General features: G+C 42.7%; 1 protein-coding gene across 1 annotated transcript in view; it reads left to right on the top strand.

Annotated features, from left to right (window-relative positions):
• The window catches only part of LOC311518839 (uncharacterized protein), a 40,616-nt gene that overhangs the window by 368 nt on the left and 16,783 nt on the right, over positions 1-23,465 (top strand). The window contains exons 2-9 of the mRNA XM_084624910.1: positions 3,582-3,688; positions 5,310-5,361; positions 6,054-6,186; positions 7,117-7,258; positions 8,572-8,703; positions 15,286-15,414; positions 16,852-16,888; positions 17,852-17,893. Of these exons, the coding sequence (XP_084481036.1) occupies positions 3,602-3,688; positions 5,310-5,361; positions 6,054-6,186; positions 7,117-7,258; positions 8,572-8,703; positions 15,286-15,414; positions 16,852-16,888; positions 17,852-17,893 (754 nt within the window). The 5' untranslated portion in view covers positions 3,582-3,601. The remainder of the gene's footprint in view (positions 1-3,581; positions 3,689-5,309; positions 5,362-6,053; positions 6,187-7,116; positions 7,259-8,571; positions 8,704-15,285; positions 15,415-16,851; positions 16,889-17,851; positions 17,894-23,465) is intronic.

Genomic DNA, 23,465 nt, shown 5'->3' with positions numbered 1-23,465 from the left:
GGCATTTCTGAAGGTCATGGGCATTTCTGGGCATTTGTTCCTAACACCATTTCAGCTCCATTGTTGCCATGGCATTAACTATTATGGGAGAGCTAGCATAGAGTAGGTGCTGCCAGCATTTTTTTTCCATCGAATCAGGTAGACCTGCTCTCAGCAGAGTGAGATGACACAGTGCTAAAAACGCTGGTGATTACCTATAGCTCTATCTACACTAGCGCTCACACTGTTGCTCCTGCTGGTGGAGCCTGAACTGGTGTTAGCCATGATAGAAACATAGGGCTAGAAGGGACCTCAAGAGCTCATCTAGTCCATCCTCCACCCTGCCATGAGGCAGGATTAAGAATGCCTAGGCCATCCCTGACAGGTGTTTGTCTAACCTGTTCTTAAAAACCTCCAAGGCCAGGGATTCCTCAACCTCCCTGTTCCAGCTCTTAATTATCCTCAGATATTAGGAAAAAATGTCTACATTTCCTTTGCTGCAAATTAAATTGATTACTTCTTCAGTGCTGGACATTTTTCTGGAAAGAGAAGCTAGCATGGATACAGTTTGGAAGCACAAGCTGAGGGAGGGGAAGGAGCAAGGGGGAGAGGCAGCAATAACAGGAATGCAAACTTGGAATGAAGAAAGTTTTTTCACTGGACTCTCCTTGCTACTGTACAAGCTGGCTGACAGAACAGAGGAGGTAAGGAGATAATCTAAAATGATCAAATAAAAAAGAGCTGAACTCCTCCATAACAAATACCATAATACCTTCCTGAGGACACAGGAGGCAGCTGGGACTTGTGAAACAGATCTTTTAATTTAATGCAGAAGTAGGACAATACCATTTTGCTTTAGACTTTCTTTTCTGCAACTACAACAAAATGGCTACTAGAGAAAATGTGTCTAAGGAGGGTATCTTCTGAGTCTTTACTGTCTGAAGTTCCTTTAGTTATAAAACAGGGAAAAGTCTAGCTTGGTGATAGCTGAAGGTTTACCAAAGTATACAGCACACACCACAGCTTTCTGGTTAGAATAAAGCATTTTGTGTGGGACTTTTTCTGCAAATTTATTCTGGTCATTCTCTGAGGTGTGGCAACATGCTAAAGTACACTATGTTTATATAACATGCTGCAAGTATCTGAGACATCTTGAGGTGAAGGCAAAATTATTAGAGAAAATGCTGAAGAAACAGTGTTCTATTTATAGTATTTTAATTTCCTCCTCACTACTACACTTAATGAAAACACAGGGTCAAACCCTTAGTTGGTACAAATCATTATCATTCCCTTGACTTCACTGGTTGAGGATCGGTCCCACTGTTCTGATTTTTGTTACATGTAAGAGTTTTACACTTCATAAGTATTTACAGAAATGTGTTACCAATAGAAGTGATGAAAAATATCATAATAACTTAATGAGCACTCGACATAACTAATTATACTAATATGCACTAGCATGCTGTTACATGCATGTTCTATTTTTAAATGGCACTTACTGGGAGATAATGTGGTCCAGTGGTTGGACCCTGGATTAGGAATCAGGAGACTGTTGTTTTATATATATATATATATATATATATTTAAGATAAATTCATGGAGGATCAGTCCATCAGTGAGTATTAGCCAAGATGGTTAGGGATGCAACTCCATGCTCTGGGTGTCCCTAGCCTCTGCTTGCCAGAAGCTAGGACTGGGTAACAGGGGATGGATCACTCCCTGATTGCCTGTTCTGTTCCTTTCCCTCTGAAGCACCTGGTATTGACCACTGTTGGAAGATAGGATACAAGGTTAGATGGACCATTGGTCAGATCCATTATGGCCATTCTTATATGCCTATGCCATTGATTTACTGGGTGGTCTTGGGCAAGGTCCATACATACCTCAGTTCCCCTCTACGTAAAAGAGTCATAATGATATTTGGTGTCATCTGTACAGTATTTTGAGAGTTTCTCAGTCATAAAGCACTCTACTAATTAGTACTGAAATAAATTGGGCTTTAAAATAGTCACAGAGTTACATTTTAGTTGTTTTAATGCAAGGGTTCTCAAACTTTTCAGTGTGCACCATATGTTACCGGGGCGTGTTGCATGCACACATACACACCCTTCCCATTTGTAATTGCATAACATTCCAGGTGCAAGGACAGCAATTGCTTGCATGAAAAAGTTATACTAGAAAGGTATTTCATGCGTATTTAATGTTATCACCTGGATTAGCAGGTGGAAACAAGGAGAGTTAGCATCCTGTAACCACAGACTGCAGTTTGAGAGCAGCTGTTTGAATGACTTACAGATAACTATCACCACAGGTGGCAAATTCATAAAAAAGTGAGGCTTTCAAATACCATGGATAACATTTCATCTGTTTTTTAAAATAAAGGTCAGATTATCAAAGGCGCTGAGCAGCAAAACAACTCCCACTAACTGATTAATGACACAGTAAATTGTCCTTTGAGATTAGGAGCTAAAAGAAGATTGAAGGTCAAGCAAGTTCCACTATGGCACTTTCAGAGCAGCTTCTCTGATCGTCAGGCCATTAATGTTTATATTTATACTCTTTGGAATCACCTTTCTTTCCCCTCAACCTATAGTAAATCCTTTCTGCTGGTGGATATTCTAGTTTGCAAAAAGAACATATAGGTTCCTTCCCAGAGTCCAGCATTGCAACAGCTTCTAATCCCATTGCGTAACTTATTCAGTTTGCTCTTTAGTCTAGTCTCCTGGGACAAATATTTCATGTTTCATTGCTTAATCTGAACTTCAGTTTTAGTCACTTCCTTTTGTTGACTTTAAAACAACAGTGTTGACATTCAGCTCATTGCACAGGTGTTTTGTATGATTAGGATCTTTTAGCAGAACTCTTCAGAGCTGTTAGGGAATGAATAAAACTGAATCCAGTGGTCCTCATAGAGCCCTTACCCACTTCTGATTTGGGATTGGACAAAATCTTACAAGGCTACGTTCCTGATATTGGTCCCAAATGGCAAAAATCTCACAAAAAGCAGTTGATCTCATGGCATTTCAGTCCATTTAAATGAGTTTCTCTCCATGAGACAACAGGAGCAGCAATAGGGCAGGGAGCTAGCCAGCCAGCTTCCTTTGGGGTGGGTGGAGGCGACAACCAACACAGGGAAAGAGAGAAGGGAACAGAAAAAAGAAGGAAGGGTTCCCTAACCTGAGATGTTATAGGCCTTTATTTCAGCATCTATGGTAATGCAACGCCCTCCCCACAATATTACCAGGTGCTTTTCTAAGCCTGTGGTTCTAGCATTTAGCTACAAATCCCTCCATCAGTGAGTGCCTTTCTGAGCCTTTTGGTCCAGCATTGAGAGAGAAGAATTCCAGCATTCTGAGAAAAGCTACTGCTCCTGTCTGGTCCTCAGTGTTTTGTTTGTTTGTTTTATAGCCAGCATTATTATTATATTTTATTTATATAATTGCAGCAAGTAGGAGCCCTAGTGACAGGTGCTTGGGAAATGCAGATATATTAAATACAATGAGCAGGGAGACTTGAGAATGCAGTGCTGACTTCCTGAGTCACAGACACTGATCTCTCTTGTGTTGATTCTTTGAAATCTTTTCCTTTATTTAATTTAACAGGAAGCCAGACACTTGGAAGCATGGCTGGGAAACCTAAACTGTACTATTTCAATGGAAGAGGCCGAATGGAAACGATACGGTGGCTGTTGGCAGCAGCTGGAGTTGAGGTTCGTTTCTATTTTATAGAAAGAAACCAAGTTAAAGAAACCAAGTTGGCAATGCATAATTTGGTGGAAATGACTGTTCCATATTACAAATGTGACCATTTTAAGTCATTAGTTCAGAACTCATTGCCCATAGAATCATAGGACTGGAAGGAACCTCAAGAGGTCATCTAATCCAGTCCCCTGCACTCATGGCAGGACTAAGTATTATCTACACCATTCCTGACAGGTGTTTGTTTGTTTAACCTAGTCTTAAAAATCTCCAATGATGGAGATTCCACAACCTCCCTAGGCAATTTATTCCAGTGCTTAAATACCCTAATAGGAACTTTTTCCTAATGTCCAACCTAAACCTCCCTTGCTGCAATTTAAGCCCATTGCTCCTTGTCCTATCCTCAGAGGTTAAGAAGAACAATTTTTTCTCCCTCCTCTTTGTAACAACCTTTTATGTACTTGAAAATGATCATCAGATTCATGTCCCCTCTCAGTCTTCTCTTTTCCAGACTAAACAAACCCAGTTTTTTCAATCTTCTCTCATAGGTCATGTTTTCTAGACCTTTAATCATTTTTGTTGCTCTTCTCTGGACTTTCTCCAATTTGTCCACATCTTTCCCGAAATGCAGTGCCCAGAACTGGAGGTATACAAGTGACTATACAGCCAGCATGTAAACTTATGACTAGATGTGTGATCATGTCTCCCTTTACTTGCTTTCCCTGGTGACAATGAGACATAATTACAGTTAATGGAGCTGCTCCATTAGGTCAAATAGTAGGGCCCAGGTGCTATACTTACTGACGACCACTGTAGTCAGCGTTTTATATGTCCCCCTCTGTTCCCAGTCCACAGAGGACATGAGTCTTTTCACAGCTTTCACAGCTTCACCTGTAGAGCCTGACCCTTTACCTCAAGCTATAGAGATGCATGCTTCCAATTCTGAAAGTCCCCATTTCAGTGCCTGATATTGGCCAAGATGGAGACCATATGCCTATCATTGTGGGGCTGGGGCTCTATGCCCGACAGGATACTAATATTAGTAAGTATCTTGTGAAACTAATTGCTTTCCATGTTACCTCTGGAAGACATGCCGCAGGGCTGCTCTGACATGCCAGTTGGCAGTCAGCCAGGAAGCCTCTGGGGATTCTTGCTGCTGCACAACCCTTTCTCTTCCCTTGCCGTGTGTTGTGGCAAAAAAGTCACAGAATAGCCCAACAGCTACTGTGTGTGCTCTCCCTCCTCCCGCATGCTTGGCTCTGCTTTCAGCCCACCACGGGGAGCTTAGACACCCCAGTCATTGCCTGTCATGAGTGCAAGAACATTGTGGCTGCCTCTTGCACAGAAGAGAGTTTGTTTTGCTCTCTGTTCACTTTGCACACCTGGGAAGGGATAGTCACAATCTAACACAGGCTCCTATACAAAATTTTAATTAAGCGTAAAGGGAGAACGGGACAGAGGCAGGATTTTATCTAAATACAGAATATTTTAAAGTCTTCAGCTGCTTTTTACGTGAAAAATTCTAAAAGCAAATACTCTATTAATCATTATTTTCTCAAGTGATTCCTAACCTAACACATGCAGTAACAATGAGACTCTTTTTCTCTCTTTTTTTACCCATTTGTTTTCCAGTTTGAAGAACAATTCTGTGAAACGAGGGAAGATCTTTTAAAGTTACGGCAGGGTGAGTTTTTTTTTTTTTTTTTTTAATTAGAACTGTTTGTGGATCCTAATGTGAAATTCTTGAAAATGTAATTGTCTTTTAAAAAGAAAAATCTGGACTGGTTCATGAACATGGTGAATCATAATTGACATTGCAGTAAGACCATTTTGTTTCATTCAAATATTGGACACCAACCTCCACTCTATTAAACCAGTTTTATAAGAGTAACATATGTTACTCTATAGTTTGCTTGGTACAGTGTTTTGAGATGGTCAGATTAAAGACATTGTATAAAAAGTTATTATTTTGGAAAGTTCATATGGAGCATGATAAAAGTTTTCTTAGGGGCCAAATCCTTCAGTCTTCCCCTATTGACCTCAGTGGGAACTTTACCTGAGTAAACTACACAATGCACCGTTTGTCCCTTTGAATCACTGTTAAAGGTTTTATTTTGGAGACATTATTGGATTTGCAGCAATTCTAAGAAGTTTATTGTTATAATCTAAGCTATTAGAATGTTTACCCTTTTCCACAAGAAATAGCATTCACATTTTACTGTAAACTTCTTTCACTTCACAGTATAAGATAAAAGACCCTCAACTTAAAAAGAAAATAGCAAGTTAGAGGTTTTCTCAACTCCACGACAATGATAATAGTTTGGGGAGAGAGACTGTAATTTATTTGAGTCATACGTCTCACCTTTCTTTTAAAAGATGGATATCTGCTGTTTCAACAAGTGCCCATGGTGGAAATTGATGGAATGAAGATGGTGCAGACCAGAGCCATTCTCAACTACATAGCAGGGAAACACAGTCTCTACGGGAAGGACCTGAAGGAGAGAGCACTGTACGGTAACAGCACTACCTTTTTCTGATAGCAATAAAAAAATAATTATTCTATGTGCAGTAGAAGGGGGAAAAATCCTGATAAATTATATGATGAGCCAGCACATTTCTGTTTACCTCCAGCCAAGGTCAACAATACTAAGGTCTGGAACAATGTTAAATAACTAGATTAGATTAGAGAGATGCAGAAAAGTACATGTGAGTTCATCTTGATTAGCTCATCAGAGGTCATTGCAGTTTCAAAACCCAGCCAGTCAGATAACAAATGTACTGTAGCTGCAGAGGTTCAGAATTTCTCCTAATATCACTCTCCATTTCCAGGAAGACTGTTGGTCTTGTCTCCCACAGGTGCAAGCAGCACACAGTTCTTGCAAGCTAAGAGCCAAGGAAATCCCTGCCCTTTGTCCCCATGAACTGCATATTTAGGGGAAAGATGCTCGTGCAGATGGAGAACTCTCCCTATGTGTCCCCAAACTCCTCTGATTAATTAGCAAGGGCAAATAAATTGTATTGTTGTATGATGGTCTAGTGGCTATGGATACAAATATCACTTATAGCTAAAGTGATGTCCCAACTTAATTCTTAACGGGAAACATTGTGTGTCATTAATATTAGATCTTGCCCTCTCACTGATTTCACTTAGGTGCCTAAATAAAGATTTGGGTGATTTAGATAGCTATGCTTAACTTTTAGAAGCTAAGTACGAAAATATTTGCCCTGTCTTTAATATAGATGATTCCAACCATCTCTGAAAAAGGAGGTGATGTCTTATATCTATTGGTGTTTTTTGTTTTTTTGTGTGTTTTTTTTTTTTTAAATAGCAAATACAAATTGGTCAGTGGTAAGCCTCCTGACCCTGGAGTTATTTCACTGCTGGAATCTATATGAATACTAGTTGTTCAAACCAATGTGAACACACTTTGCCTTTCAGGATTGATATGTATGTGGAAGCAACAATGGACCTGAATGAAATTATTATGCATCATCCTCTCCAGCCACCGGAGGCAAAGGCAAAGCATCTTGCCTCAATCATTGAGAAGGCCACAACCAGGTACTTCCCTGTATATGAAAAGGTATGTGACAGCAAGGCAACAATTTACACCCATTGAAGTATTGGTCACTTGATAATATTTCCTGGATCTATGCTAGTAAATGCACATTCAGCCTGTATTGTATGAGAACAGATATATTTGGAGTGCCCATGGAAGAACTAGTTAAGGCAAGTATAAATTTATGAGCTTGCTTGATGGAATTTTCTTAGCCTCATAATGGCAAAGCTGCACAAGAGCCAGGATAATTTTTGTACTCCAAATTTCCAGTGACATCTTTTAGTAAACCCCTTTAAGAGAGACTTTGTTAGATGCCAAGGTAGCATCAGCATCTCTTCTGTGCTAGGTGTCTTCCTGAAGTATTCTTGGCACATGGTGCTGTCTGTACAATGTACGTGCTATATAAAGTACATTACAGTTCTGCTTGTAGCACACCCAGTGTGGGGAGCCAAGTGCTAGTTGGGCTTCAAGAACAGACCTGGCATTGGATAACTATGTAAAGCTTCCAACACCAAGTTCACCCCTTACTGGGGAGAAAGGAGAGAAGGGTGCGAAATGTGCAGGAATAGGTGAAGGTGTCCAATATATTCTACTGTTCACTGAACTGAGAAAGTCGTAGTGGCTTGGGATTCCCTAAGTTTCTTGTGAACCCCCTACAGCTATTTGGAATAACTATCGTGTTGCACGGAGTCTCAGATGTGCTCCATCAGATGTGCCTTGTCTGCACCGCACCATTGATAGTGTTTGGAAACTGCCTTGTGCAAACATTTTAAGATCAATATTCAGTTGTCACCTGTGCACACCTATGGCACGCTATACAGTATTAGTATTAATAACTGTTAAAAGAATGTGTCTTCCCACCTGGTCTATAAAATGTTTGTGGGGTTTTTTTTTTTTAAGGATTATGCTTTGTCTGCACTGTCAGTAAAACTATTAGCTGGAATTGCTTAAGGTCACTTATTTCAAATGGTTTCTGAGCCTGGTCACTCTTGCATTGAGGAGGACCATAGAAAGAGACGAGTAAATCCCCTTGCCCAGCCCATTTCAGCTGTGATCATAAGAGCTACAGATTTAAAAAAAACTCCTACTATCAGAGACCATACCTTCCTGTCACACCCACAGCTGTATTAGTTTGAATAAGGCCTACCACAATGGTGAAATTGAGTTTTCTAATTGTTCAAACAATGCTGTATTTTGTATTGCTTCCTTTCAAGGGTAACTCTTACACAGACCTAGATGTGATTTTGAAATGTCAGATTAGGCTTAACTTTATGTATTTATCCAGAGCACAGAATGTCTCATTTATATGCATAAATTCATTGTCTCCTGCCCTGTAGGCTTTGAAAGACCATGGACAGGATTTTCTTGTTGGCAACCGATTCAGCAGGGCAGATGTACAGCTGCTTGAAACCATTCTAATGGCAGAAGAGTGTAAGCCTGATATACTCTCCAAATTCCCTGTCTTACAGGTAAAAGAATTAATATCTCTAACAGGCAATGAAATGTGTAGGGACAGATCCTCATTGAAGTCAATGGAGCTATGTTGCTTTACACAAGCTGATGATCTGGCTCTTAAACATGTACAAGTGTTTCGGATATTGCCTAAATTAAAAACTGTTACTGAACAAATCATGTTATGTAGGATAAGAATATGGGGTCAGATTAATCCCCGAAGCCAACGGAGGTGGGATGAATTTGGTTTGATTTAAATAGCATTGAGATAAAGATACAGAGCACCTGATTCTGCTCTCTGTTATACCACTTTTACACCAGACTAGGTACAAGAACATCTGTGGAGCCACTCTTGATTTATATTGGTGTGAACAAAAGCAGAATCCAGCCCAATCAGTACTTTGCCTTGCATTGAGAAATGAGCCTGATCTAAAACAGTAGATCTGAACCTCTGTGAGCTCTGGAAAAAATTGGATCTAAGTCCAAGCTGTGAAGTTTGGATTTGTCTCTACCTTCCAAAGCCCTCATCTGACAGAAGAGAAACTTTGGTTTTGAATCCCCTCAAACGATAGAGAAAAATTTAGATTTGCAATCCGATCTGAATTTGGTGGATTGCAATATCATAACCATCACCTGGTTCTCTTAGAATCAGAATAGAATAGATAACTAGAAATATGGTAATTCTCCTTCAAAGAAACCAAACAGTATTCAGAGAGTTCCTTAAATGGGCCTGAGATGCCTGCAGGGCTAGATCATCCCAAGGAGTGCCTACTGGCCTACAAATTACTGCGTGCTTCCTTGAATTCTCAATCCTCTGGCACCAACACTGTGCTAACATGGTGCTTAGGAACAGCTCAGATTAAAGGTTCCTAGTACTTCCACTGCATTTCCTTCAACAGCTTTCCTTTGCCAGCTCCAACAACTGCTTCCTCCACTCTCTCATGCAAAGTTGCCATATTTTGGTTGTAAACACAGCCAGGATGGGTCTAAATGCCAACAAAAAAATTGATTGAATTAGATTTTAAAATGTATTAAAACATTTATATTAGGGTTTGTAAAACTTTGTTTTATTAAAAAAAGAATCTAAGTTTTGGGCCTTACCTGTCTGGGGCCACAAGAGCTGGTTGGGAAATGTTTGCAAAACAGTTAGGAATTTCCTTCAAAAAATAAAATATGCTCAATGAGAAGTTTCTATACAAAATTAGTTTTGGTCAAGGAAAATCCCATTTTTAAAAAAAAAATTTTTTTTTTTAAATGGTACTAGAAAATGGTGGAGAAAAAGTTAGTGCACGTTGGGATAGGAGGGAGGAGAGAATCATTTGTTCATCCTTTTTCCAGAGTTGAGGGGAAAAGTTATAATAAGAAGGCAAAAGTGCGGTTTTCTCCACAATGTCAAAATGAAACTGTGACTGGTGCCCCAGGTGGGCCATGCTGAGACTGCTCAATCAGGGCAAAGTGCAAAGAATGGGGCAGACGATCCCCTAAACTGGTGGTTTATTCTAATACTTTGATTCACCAAGCCAGCAACAAAACAGCTTATACAACATCTTACTGGTGACCCAGAAGCCAAAACCCAGTTCTCTTAAAGCAACCCAGCCTTGGGCACCCACCCACACAGCCAAGTCAAATATGATAAGGATTATTTAAAATGTTGTTCATCATAGATAAAGTTCTACCAATCCCAAAGGAGTGGACGCATTACTCACCAGGTCAATGAATATTCCAGATCTTACCCAAATACACACTTACAGCCAATTCTTATTAACTAAGCCAAGATTTTTTTTAAAAAAAGAGACACTAAGTTAAAAGGTCATTATACATAGAGATATGAATAGAGTTTTTAGGTCAGTTTCATAGTAGAGATGTTTCAGAGTAGCAACCGCTGTTGCGGTCCAAATACAAGATAGAACAAGCTTTAAGCAAACAAGCAGGCTGGTCTGCCGACGGGCTGGTCTGCCTGTCAGCTTTCCACCCTCTCTTTTATTTCTCTCCCTCCTCCTGCGCATTACATACTCCAACAGATAAAAGGAATACACTGACTTTGTTAATATTCTTATTTACCAATATCTATCTACCGCATTCCTTGCTCTCGGGCCTTCAGCCCAGTCCTGGGAGGCTTCCCACGGTTCATGTCATCTGGGCGAGATTCCAAGGTTCATGCCCTTGAGAGGAGCCGTGTGTGCACTGCTCCTACACAACACTCCGAGTGTGCCCTGAATGTTGCCAAGTGTATGAACCCCGCATTAATGCTACAAACCACGTTAGTCTGTATCCGCAGAAAGAACAGGAGTACTTGTGGCACCTTAGAGACTAACAATTTTATTTGAGCATAAGCTTTCGTGGGCTACAGCCCACTTCATCAGATGAATGCAGTGGAAAATACAGTAGGATGATTTTATATACACAGAGAACATGAAACAATGGGTGTTACCATACACACTATAATGAGAATGATCAGTTAAGGTGAGCTATTACCAGCAGGAGAGGACAAAAAACCTTTTGTAGTGATGATCAAGATGGGCCATTTCCAACAGTTGACAAGAACATGTGAGGAACAGTAAGGGGAAAAATAAACATGGGGAAATAGTTTTACTTTGTATAATGACACATCCACTCCCAGTCTTTATTTAAGCCTAATTTAATGGTGTCCAGTTTCCAAATTAATTCCAATTCAGCAGTCTCTCATTGGAGTCTGTTTCTGAAGTTTTTTTTGTTGAAGAACTGCGAGTTTTAGGTCTGTAATCGAGTGACCAGAGAGATTGAAGTGTTCTCCGACTGGTTTTTGAATGTTTTAATTCTTGACATCTGATTTGTGTCCATTTATTCTTTTATGTAGAGACTGTCTGGTTTGGCCAATGCCCATGGCAGAGGGGCATTGCTGGCACATGATGGCATATATCACATTGGTAGATGTGCAGGTGAACGAGCCTCTGATAGTGTGGCTGATGTTATTAGGCCCTGGGATGGTGTCCCCTGAATAGATATGTGAGCACAGTTGGCAACGGGCTTTGTTGCAAGGATAGGTTCCTGGGTTAGTGGTTCTGTTGTGTGGTATGTGGTTGCTGGTGAGTATTTGCTTCAGGTTGGGGGGCTGTCTGTAAGCAAGGACTGGCCTGTCTTCCAAGATTTGTGAGAGTGTTGGGTCATCCTTCAGGATAGGTTGTAGATCCTTGATAATGCGTTGGAGGGTTTTAGTTGGGGGCTGAAGGTGACGGCTAGTGGCATTCTGTTATTTTCTTTGTTAGGCCTGTCCTGTAGTAGGTGACTTCTGGGAACTCTTCTGGCTCCATCAATCTATTTCTTCACTTCCACAGGTGGGTATTGTAGTTGTAAGAATGCTTGATAGAGATCTTGTAGGTGTTTGTCTCTGTCTGAAGGGTTGGAGCAAATGTGGTTGTATCGTAGAGCTTGGCTGTAGACAATGGATCGTGTGGTGTGGTCAGGGTGAAAGCTGGAGGCATGTAGGTAGGAATAGCGGTCAGTAGGTTTCCGGTACAGGGTGGTGTTTATGTGACCATCGTTTATTAGCACTGTAGTGTCCAGGAAGTGGATCTCTTGTGTGGACTGGACCAGGCTGAGGTTGATGGTGGGATGGAAATTGTTGAAATCATGGTGGAATTCCTCAAGAGCTTCTTTTGCATGGGTCCAGATGATGAAGATGTCATCAATATAGCGCAAATAGAGTAGGGGCATTAGGGGACGAGAGCTGTGGAAGCATTGTTCTAAGTCAGCCATAAAAATGTTGGCATACTGTGGGGCCACGCGGGTACCCATAGCAGTGCCACTGATTTGAAGGTATACATTGTCCCCAAATGTGAAATAGTTATGGGTGAGGACAAAGTCACAAAGTTCAGCCACCAGGTTTCCCGTGACATTATTGGGGATACTGTTCCTGACAGCTTGTAGTCCATCTTTGTATGGAATGTTGGTGTAGAGGGCTTCTACACCCATAGTGGCTAGGACGGTATTATCAGGAAGATCACCGATGGATTTTAGTTTCTTCAGGAAGTCAGTGGTGTCTCGATGATAGCTGGGAGTGCTGGTAGCATAGGGCCTGAGGAGGGAGTCTACATAGCCAGACAATCCTGCTGTCAAGGTGCCAATGCCTGAGATGATAGGGCGTCCAGGATTTCTAGGTTTATGGATCTTGGGTAGCAGATAAAATACCCCTGCTCGGGGTTCTAGGAGTGTGTCCGTGCGGATTTGCTCTTGTGCTTTTTCAGGGAGTTTCTTGAGCAAGTGCTGTAGTTTCTTTTGGTAACCCTCAGAGGGTAATGGCTCATGGACTGTGGTGTTGAAGAGCTGCCTAGCAGCCTCTTGTTCATATTCTGACCTATTCATGACGACGACAGCACCTCCTTTTGTCAGCCTTTTGATTATGATGTCAGAGTTGTTTCTGAGGCTGTGGATGGCATTGTGTTCTGCATGGCTGAGGTTATGGGGCAAGTGATGCTGCTTTTCCACAACTTCAGCCCATGCACGTCAGCAGAAGCACTCTATGTAGAAGTCCAGTCTGTTGTTTCAACCTTCAGGAGGAGTCCACCCAGAATCCTTCTTGTAGTGTTGGTAGGAAGGTCTCTGTGGGTTAGTATGCTATTCAGAGGTGTGTTGGAAGACGGAGATGTCGAAAATAGGATTCTAGGTCACCACAGAACTGTATCATGTTCGTGGGGATTGAGGAGCAGAAGGAGAGGTCCCGAGATAGGACAGATTCTTCTGCTGGGCTAAGAGTATAGCTGGACAGATTAACAATATTGCTGGGTGGGTTAAGGGAACCACTGTTGTGACCCCTTGTGGCATGTAGTAGTTTAGATGGGTTAGTGTCCTTTTTCTTTTGTAAAGAAGCAAAGTGTGTGTTTAGTAAAGTCCAGCCATGAAGAAGTTTGTGTGGAAGGTTGTTTTTTTTTTATGAGAGTATCCAGTTTTGAGAGCTCATTCTTAATATTTCCCTGTTTGCTGTATAGGATGTTGTCAAGGTTCCTTCCCCACTCTGAACTCTGGGGTACAGATGTGGGGACCTGCATGGAAAAACCCCCTACACTTATTTTTACCAGCTTAGGTTAAAAATTCCCCAAGGTACAAACTATTTTACCTTTTGTCCCTGGACTTTATTGCTGCCACCACCAAGCATCTAACAAATATAACAGGGAAAGAGCCCACTTGAAAAGTCTTTCCCCTCAAAATCCCCCCAAGCCCTACACCCCCTTTCCTGGGGAAGGCTTGATAAAAATCCTCACCAATTTGCATAGGTGAACACAGACCCAAACCTTTGGATCTTAAGAACAATGAAAAAGCAATCAGGTTCTTAGAAGAAGAATTTTAATTGAAGAAAAAGTAAAAGAATCACCTCTGTAAAATCAGGATGGTAAATACATTACAGGGTAATCAGATTCAAAACCTAGAGAATCCCTCTGGGCAAAACCTTAAGTTACAAAAAGACACAAAAATAAGGAATGTACATTCCATTCAGCACAGCTTATTTTATCAGCCATTTAAACAAAACAGAATCTAATGCATATCTAACTAGATTGCTTATTAACCCTTTACAGGAGTTCTGACCTGCATTCTTGCTCTGGTCCCGGCAAAAGCAACACACACACAGACAGAGAACCCTTTGTTTCTCTCCCTGCCCCTCCAGCTTTGAAAGTATCTTGTCTCCACATTGGTAATTTTTGGTCAGGTGCCAGCGAGGTTGTCTTAGCTTCTTAACCCTTTACACGTGAAAGGGTTTTTTCCTCTGGCCAGGAGGAATTTAAAGGTGTTTGCCCTTCCCTTTATATTTATGACAGATGTTGATCAGGTGGTTCCGCAGTTTCTTTGAGAGTGTGGCACAATATGTCAGCATAGTCTGTGTGGTATGTAGAGTGTAATGGATTTTTTTACCTTCAGTCCTTTTGGTATGATGTCCATCTGTTTGCATTTGGAAAGGAAGATGTCTGTATCTGTACAAGATTTTTTTCATGAAGTTGATGGATTTCCACTCCATATGGCTAAATTCAGTGCCTTGCATAATGACAGGTTTCAGAGTAGCAGCTGTGTTAGTCTGTATCTGCAAAAAGAACAGGAGTACTTGTGGCACCTTAGAGACTAACAAATTTACTTGAGCATAAGCTTTTGTGGGCTACAGCCCGCTTCACTGGATGCATGCAGTGGAAACTACAGTAGGATGATTTTATATACACAGAGAACATGAAACCATGGGTGTTACCATACATTGCAAATAGTTCTTCCAGGATTAGTTCCATAGGTTACAGTCCAATGTCCAATATCTGGGTGATCCAGACCTCAGTCTTACGACTCAAATTTCCCCTGACAAAACTTAAACAGAAACTCAGATACAAGATCAGGGCCATAGATTTCTTTTTATAGTTCTCTGGCAGCCTCTTGACAGCAGGCATTCCTTGGGTGAAGCATTGTACCCTGCACCTGCACAGAGCCTCCCTGTAGTCAATGGGGCTTTGTTGCACAGCTCACTTACAATTCATTGCAGGGTCAGGCCAGAGGATCTCTTTTTAAAAACATGATTAACATATGTCTGGTCCAAGTATCTTTTGCTGTTATTTCTTTGCTGTTAAATGTTGTACTGTTTCTCATTCCAGGCTTTTAAAGCAAGGATAAGCAACATCCCCACAATTAAGAAATTCCTGCAGCCTGGCAGCCAGAAGAAACCACCACTAGATGCAAAATTACTTCCAAAAGTGATGAGCATTTTCAACATTGGCAATGAATGATGGCTTAAAATCATGGCGGCTGTTTTACTGTAGTTGTGTATTAGCTGATAAAACTGCAAAGTGAAGTTAATTCAAAGTGTGAAAATTATAGTGACAAAATCAGTTAACTCAAGCTAGAAATTGTGTGCAAAAATTTCCACAGTAAATCCAAATAACAGCATGAGCACATGAAATGGTTAACTGAATTTTATAGGATGCACAGAGCAAAAGGGGTGATATTAAACCACTAGAATAAAATGAAATAAAACATCTCATTACTCTTGTGGTGTGAGTGCAATTTATTTAATGACTGCTGGGCTTTGATGACACAGATCAGAGCTCCCTACACTGTCTCTTTCTGGTAGCCTACCTTGTTCTCATAAGCCATTTAGGTAGCACAATGGAGTTCAGGAAAGTCCTAGAACACCCTAACTGCAAGGTACAGCACATTCTAATTCCAGAAAAAAATAGGCAGAACAGGTATTCCTTGGCAAAATGGGCATGAGACACATTTGGATACAGAATCAACCTTCCTGATGTGTATTCAGGTCTGGGGTCATGGTTCTGGCCAGTAGTTGTTTTTAACTACCTGTCCCTCTGCAGTTATTGCTTTATTGATGTGTCCCAAATGCTATCTTTTTTAAATGAGCCTCTTTTCAGTGTTGAGTCTGCTGCTGCAACACATATATGCATGTTTTAAGCAGCTAATGTGCTTTTATTGTTAGAAGTTCAGTAGTTCTAACCCTAAGTTTCTGGTTTCTGTTGAGAAAAGAGGTGCTTGATTGAGTGTCAGGTGCTGGGATTCTGCCCAGAGATGTAGAACTCTTCCACTGACTCACACTGATGTTCAGTAAATAATTGATGCCTTTGTACAGTTCAAAAATGAAGTAATGTGAAAAAGCTATAATACAGAAATATTAGCAAGACAAATAAATAAATAAATGTATTTGATACAAACAGTGAATATCTGCAATACCCAATCCTCTTTCAAAGTCATTTAGTAAAGAACTAGTACCTTACATTTGAAGCAGAACAAGTTCAGGGCAATAAAAATCCCATTGACAACCATTTGAGAGTTATTGTCAGATTTTAATATTTATAGAGGGTGGTCCTGCATGGCATTTCCTATTTTAGAAACTAGTTGGCTTCCAACATAAAGATAGGAGGATCAAAGGAATTCTGCAGCAGAGAGTGTGTATTAACGAGAATTCACATACCCGCCAAAAGTTTCTAATCACTAGTGACAACTAATTTCACATCCCTCTTACTGGTTTCAGATTTGTAAGGTGCTCATTGCAGCGTGACTGTTTGTTTGTCAAAAGCTTGTGTTGGAAACCTCTGCCTGAATTGATGAAGAAGACTGAAGATTGAGCAAGGAGTTGTGCCCTTGTTAGCTCTCTGACAGAGCAATGCAATGCTCCTGAATCATGAAGGGGGCTCTCTGGATCATTAAAGGAACCCACCTCTGTTACCATTTGTAACTACAGCAAAAGTAAAGTGGTGGGGGTGAGGGTCATTAGTCCACTCCCCTGAGTGATATGATTCCCCTTAGCTGCCCATGACCTTAATTTGGAAATGGGTTCTAGGTACTGTTATCCCCCCTCCCCAACTCTGCCTGGGGAGCAACAGGCTACTGTAGCAACAGCCATTGGGCCATCTTGTTCTAGCATTTGTTGAAGAGCTGCTCCCAAGTGTCCAGCTCCTATGCCCTACTGCAGCTCCTAGCTTTCCTTCTGCTGCACCAGCACCCAGGCCCACATCCCATACAGAGCATCCATCAACACAGATGAATGCACTATGAAAACCTAGATAGGCTTGGTAGGCAGACTGAGGGACACTGGTGGCAACACAGAGCTTAACAGGGAATAAGAGAGGGTGGCGTTTAGCCCCAGATTGACTGTGTGTGCGCACGGTAGAGACTGTTATAAAATTGATTCCTTGATTATCACAAGACACCCGGTGCTGGTAGCCTTGCTTGGGTAGACAGGACCAAAGAACATTCTCATAATACAGAACTGTGTTGGGAAATAACCTGACAATTACAGAACATAAGCCAGGCCACCAGTGTGTTTGATCTGGCTGTTCCTCAGAATCCAGGAGCACATGTTCTCTCTGCATTTGTCTGACTAACATTTTGGAGCAAAGCCTCAATATCACTCAGTTTCTCAAACCAAGCAAGGCCTGGAGTCAGAACCAAGCAAGGCCTGGAGTCACAAGCCAGCAGCATGAAAAACATCTTATTCATTTTTGTTTGTTTATTGTTAACAAACAAATCTCTTGGAACAAAACACAGCCAGCCTCCCTCCCCCTTGCACTGCTGGGCGAGAGAGACTTGGAAACGAAGCCAGAGAAAACTGATCTCCGGTGGGAGCTTCTCCTCCTCATGGGTCCCTCAGGAGGTGGAGCCAGACAGGGGCTGAAGGCAGCCACACTGTCACGGGCTGTGTCTGAGGAGGAGTGAGGCAGGAGTCCGAGATCAGTGCTCCGAACCCGCCAGGTACCGGCTCTGCTCCCGGGTAGCGTTCGTGGGTTACGCAGCGGGCTTGCGGGGCTGCCTCTGGATTTTCTGCAGCTGGGGGCCAGTCAGGAGTTAGTAGCTCCCGGGGTTGGGGGCTCTCTAAGAGCAGAGGGGTCGGTGAGGTGACTGTGTTGCTCGCTGAGTGAGTGCACCTGCGGTGGGAGAGCAGGGGGAATCCAGCCTTTGCTCGGCGCGGGAATGGGGCGGGAGTCAGCTTCCCCCCGGGCCCTCTCGCAGGGACGGCAGGGCCCCGAGTCACTGGGGGAAGCGCCGCTGTCGCGCAGGCGGTGTTAGGTGGCCCTGACTGTGCAGGGCTGAGATGGCTGAGGCAACGCTGCCCAGCGAGGGGCGCAGGCAGCCTGTCGCAGGGTGCGGGCTGAGCTCCGAGCCCGGCTGTGGGTTGAGGCCCCAGCCCCAGGGAGGGTTCGGTGCACAGATGCCTCCCGCTGGAGAGGGCGATTGTCTGCTCCAACCCCGCTACCCTGCAGTGCGGGTGTGGGCGTGGGCTGGGCCGCGATCCCACTAGCCTTATTGGGATCCAGGAAGTGCCTTCCCTCTCCTGTAAGTAGGGTTGCCAACCTTCCCCCCTCCCCCCCAGTTTGTTCTGGAGTCTGCAGGAATTAAAGCTTAATTTTTAATGAAAGATTATGTGATGTGATGAAACCTCCAGGAATTGGGCTAACCAAAATTGGCAACCCTACCTATATGGATTCTTGAGGTTTGAAAACTTTTCTAGTCCCAAATCGGGGCACAGTCAAACATCTGTTTTTCATGAACCATAAATCTGAAAGGGGGTTGGGTTGGGTTGTGGAAATTGGATCAGCTGAAATGAAACATTTTGGTTTGTTTTTATGGTAAACTTAGATTTCTAAACAGAATGTCGTTTCAAACTGAAAAATGCACCCTTTTGTTTTGAAAAATGTCGAAATGGGACACTGACAATTTTGAAACCTTTTTCGAAAATGGGAAAGACATTGAAACCGACCCTTTGCTCCAAAAAGTTTGCTGCTTTGTTTACTGTTGTCTTCAGCCTTCTGGCTGTTAGCTGAAGAGCCTGTCAGACGACATAACTTGCAAAGCACGCAGTGATTTCGTAACCTCTAGTTGTAGCTGCAGAGTTCAGTAATGTAGTAGCTGTAGTCCCCATACCTAACTTTTTCTTTGAAGTAGTCCAGGCTCCTAATTCCATTGTTTGAACTCACCCAGGAGAGTTTTGTTCTTCCTGTTTTAACACTTTGGCATCCAGTTAAGGGCCTGATCCTCAGAGACGCTGAGCACTCAACTCTCATTGACATCAACCAAGTCATAAATGCCCATTCTGTATGTTTTGAACCTTGCTGGAGAGTGTGTATATGTATTTAACACTAAGGATTTGGTCCCCCGTTCCTCAAAGTTTAGGGAGTTAGGCACTAAATAAATGCCTTTAAGGGTTTTGGACCTAGACTGTGACTTTATCTTCAGGCCTGAGCAAAGAGAGCTGCATGAGCTGTACTGCCGCAGAAGGCATTTTGACTCCCTTATGAGACATATTTGCTTCCTTCTTTTGGAGGCTTTTAAGAACAAGTTAGATAAACACCTGTCAGGAATGGTCTAGTGATTACATAGTCCTTCCATGAATGCAGGGAACTGAACTAGATGACCTCTCGAGGTCCTTTCCAATCCTGCACTTCTGTGATTCTTGCTCCTTAAGCTAGCACTAAGACATTGTTCTATAAAGGGACTTAGGTGTGGCAATGCTCAGATGTCTAAAAAAACCACTGGAACAATAATGGGATCCACAAAGCCTGAGTTAGGTGTCTAGGCTTGGTATACAGTGGGTGGGGAGAGACGGGCATAGGCACTGACTCCGTGGGTCCTCCAGTGCTGGAGCACCTGCGGAGAAAAATTAGCACCTGCAGGGCCTTTCCCCCGCTGGCGGCCTCCTCCCCCTCCATCCCAGCGCCTCCTGCCTGCTGCTGTTTCCTGGCATGCAGGTCGGCTTTGGGTGGGAGAGGGAGGAGCAGGAATGCGGTGCACTTGGGGGAAAGGGTGGAGTGGGGGGGGTCGGGCACCCCCTCGGTAGGGAAGTGTGTGCCTATGGAGACAGGAGCCTAAGAATGGATAAATAAGAGCCAGCATGTTAGGCAGAGAGCTGCTTAAGGGCTGGTCTAAACTGAAAAGTTGGGTCAAGCCAGCTATGGCACTCAGAGGTGTGAAAAGCCAGCCTAGCACCAGGTGTAGACAGAATTCTTCTGTCAACCTTGCTACCATCTCTTGGGGAGGTGGATTAATGACAGTGATGGGAGAACCTCTCCCATTGCTGCAGTGAGTGTCTACACTGTAGCATTTTAAGTGTAGACATAGCCTAAAATAGCCAATTGGAGATGCTTGCTAATAAGATGGATGTGTCCTAAATCCCACCCCTCCCATAGAGTTAGGTGCCTAAATCCAGGCTCGAGGGAGGGTCCTATCTCTGTTTGCGATCCATGACCGGGAGTCTGGCAGCTTAGCCATTTAGCAACTCTCTTGCAAGAGAGAGTTAGTTGCCTGCCTAACTCTATACAAAATAGTTTTGGGGTTGGGAGAAGAAAGCAGCCTCCTCCCTTAATCTTTACCTCAGCAGTTAGGATACTCACCCCTGTTCAGTTCCCTCCTCTTCCCACTGAGGAGAAAGGATCTGAGGAGGTATCTGCCACCTCTTAGGTGAGTGTCCTAACCACTAGGCTACAGAGTGATTCTCACTCTGATCCAATCGATATTTAATTATCAGATATTAATTAAAGTAAAGCAATTTAAATAGGAAACATCCCATAGTCCAGAAGCTAGTGCACTCACCCGAGAGCTGGAGAACCATTGTTCAAATCCCATCGCCTCATCAGGTAGAGGGGGGAATTGAACCAGGGTTCCCCCACATCCTTGTGGAAGAGGCTGCCTCCTTGTGACCCTGCCGTTTTGTGTGGCATTAGGCATACTCTGAGCACATCTATTGCATTGGGCCCCACGGATGAGTCAGGTGGTTATCTAGGGTTGCCACTTGGACAGTTTTTATATTGGTCAAAAGATTTACTATGCCATGGTATTTTTTACTTGGGACACATTAAAGTGCTCACAGTTCACATGCCTGAGATGTGGACTGTGGCACCGTGTTAGGATAAAGTAAGACAAATGATAAAATAGCATAAAAATTGGATGGGGGAGGAGAAGGGGGAAATGGTTCTCTCACTAATTTTAGTAATAATCCGCAATAGTCATCACTAGGATCCTTTTTGCTGGTGGGAGGGGTGGCCAGTAGTTGTTTTTCCTGTGTCTTGGAGGTGCCTGCTCCTCTGTCCCCACTTTGTGGTTTGGCCTGGGGTTTAGGCATGACACAGGCATCTGAACTTTTACGGTACATCTACCCAGCATTTGGGAGCCTGTGGGAGTGAGCCTCCCAGCCCAGGTTGACTGACTCATGCTCGGGCTCTAAAAATAGCTGTGTAGAGAGTGCTTTGAAGTTGCAGTTTGGGCTCTGAAGACTCCCCACAGGCATGTAGCCCAAATTGCTATCTGGCCTTAGGACAATTTATTTTGCATAACTTGCAGCACTGTGTGAATTGTTTAACATTGTTACATTTTGATAGTTCTTTTCTGCAGACATGTCTAGGACTGTCTGCAGTGGCACTAGGTTTAACTTGTCTGCCTCTGGGTGTTTGACCTAACAGGTGTTTTACTCTCCATGAAAAGATAGGGTCACCTGTGCACTGCTGAACTGCATTTTGGCTGCCGTGAAAGCAAAAGGCTAGATTTACATGGATGAAAAACTAGACTCTTCATTTGGCAGCTGGTACTGAGTGGTGCAGAGTGCCTCCTGCAAGGGGCTGAGCACCCTCAACTTCCACTGACTCTATGGGGCTCAGCATCATGCAGGGTTGGGACATGGAGCTGTGCACCTTGGCCTGGGGAGGAGTATGGCTCTAGCTCTTAGTCATATCTGAAGAGAGATTAAGGTTTTATCACCACTTGTAAATTTTAAACCTTCAGAGGTAATTTATCCTTAATCCTATTAGGGCACTTTGTGGTCTGGATCCAAACGCTGTTGGTCCAAGTCCCAGCAGAGACCAGTTCACTGGTTCACACATCTCTAGACTGAGTCAGATTTGATTTAATGTGGGATGTATGCCATGTGATCAATCTGCTAGAACAGCCCTCATAAGGCTTTGTTAAATGAATACTGCATTACGATATAAAAGCTACTATGAACACCACATCTGATTAGAAAGATGGAATAAGGCCGTGCAATGGCCTTTGTATAAATGGGGGCCCACCTATATGGAGCTTATTGCAGGATCAGAACCTAAATCAGGTTAAACAAAAAAGTATGTGTGAATTATATTTAACAATCAGAGTGGTATCTGGGACCTTGAGAGTCTGGCAATGCTGTTTGAGACACAGAAAATACATCGCATTAGAATAGATAGGAAATCCTGAGATTTTCAAAATATAAAGGTTATGTCTAGTATCTTATTATCAAGTCAGAGGCAACTTAACAATGGTTTAACTTCTCTTACATTATTAATGTTTTAAAAACATGGATCCATCACACAATGTAGCTACAGAGTCACTTAACTGCCTTGCTACTATAAGCCATGATCAGATGTGCAGGCTGGACGTACCTGAACCAATCATGGAGTGGGGCAATCTCAGAACAATTTGCATAATTCCCGTGTGTTCCAAAGCTGCCTTGACATAGGCCCCTTGCAAATAGACTCGTCTCCAGGTTGATTTCTCCCTGCAGGAAACTGGATTGGGTAAGTACTGCTTGTGTAAGTACAGGCACTTCTTTTTCAGCTTAGATTTCTTTTCCACTCCCCAGCTGTTCTGAGTGGAGCAGCCAACTGATATTAACATGCTTTTGTGTTTAAGTGTTAATTTGACTTCCCTTTCACTATTCCTGGGGAAGGGGGGATTGAAATGAACAAACTATAAATGCTCTATCTCTTAATTGCATTTTGTTGTTCAAATTTGAACAGATGGAGGCAAATAGGGGCAGAGCTCAACTGATAAGTACAGTTTGCTCTCTAGTAGCTTCAGTTTGCTGCTCAGTGAAGCCTTGGGTGCCTGTGAGCAGGGTGGATGAGAACAAGAGGATCTAGGGCCTAGGAGAGGGGGTAGGGAAGAATTGGCTGTCTGTGGTTTCAGGCAGGCTGTTAGGAAACAGGAAAGAGGGGTATTAGCAGAGGAAAAGACAGAAAGCAGAATGAAAAGCAAAATAGAAGCTGGGAGAGAGAGCCAAATTCTGTTGTCTTTACTCAGGCAAAATTTCTAGTGATTTCAGTAGTCATTCATTTGGGAATTGTTGAGGAAAACATCCAATGGGGAGACTTGGGTAGGGACAGCCAATGATGCAAAAGACTCCACCACCCAATTGTCATGCACTCTTTTATTCATGGCCTCTATTTCACTGGTGTTTTCCTGATTCTCCGCTACCAGAGTTAACCTTTGAGCCCTGATAAGAGATTGAAAAATTGTTGCAAAGCTGTTCCATAAATAATTAAACTTTGTCTCTAACAATGGAGTAATTCATTTACCTTGC

The sequence above is a fragment of the Lepidochelys olivacea genome (assembly GCF_965140295.1).
Source record: "Lepidochelys olivacea isolate rLepOli2 genome assembly, chromosome: 3".
Taxonomy (NCBI): Eukaryota; Metazoa; Chordata; order Testudines; family Cheloniidae; genus Lepidochelys; species Lepidochelys olivacea.
This window is presented reverse-complemented; position numbering and strand designations above follow the sequence as displayed.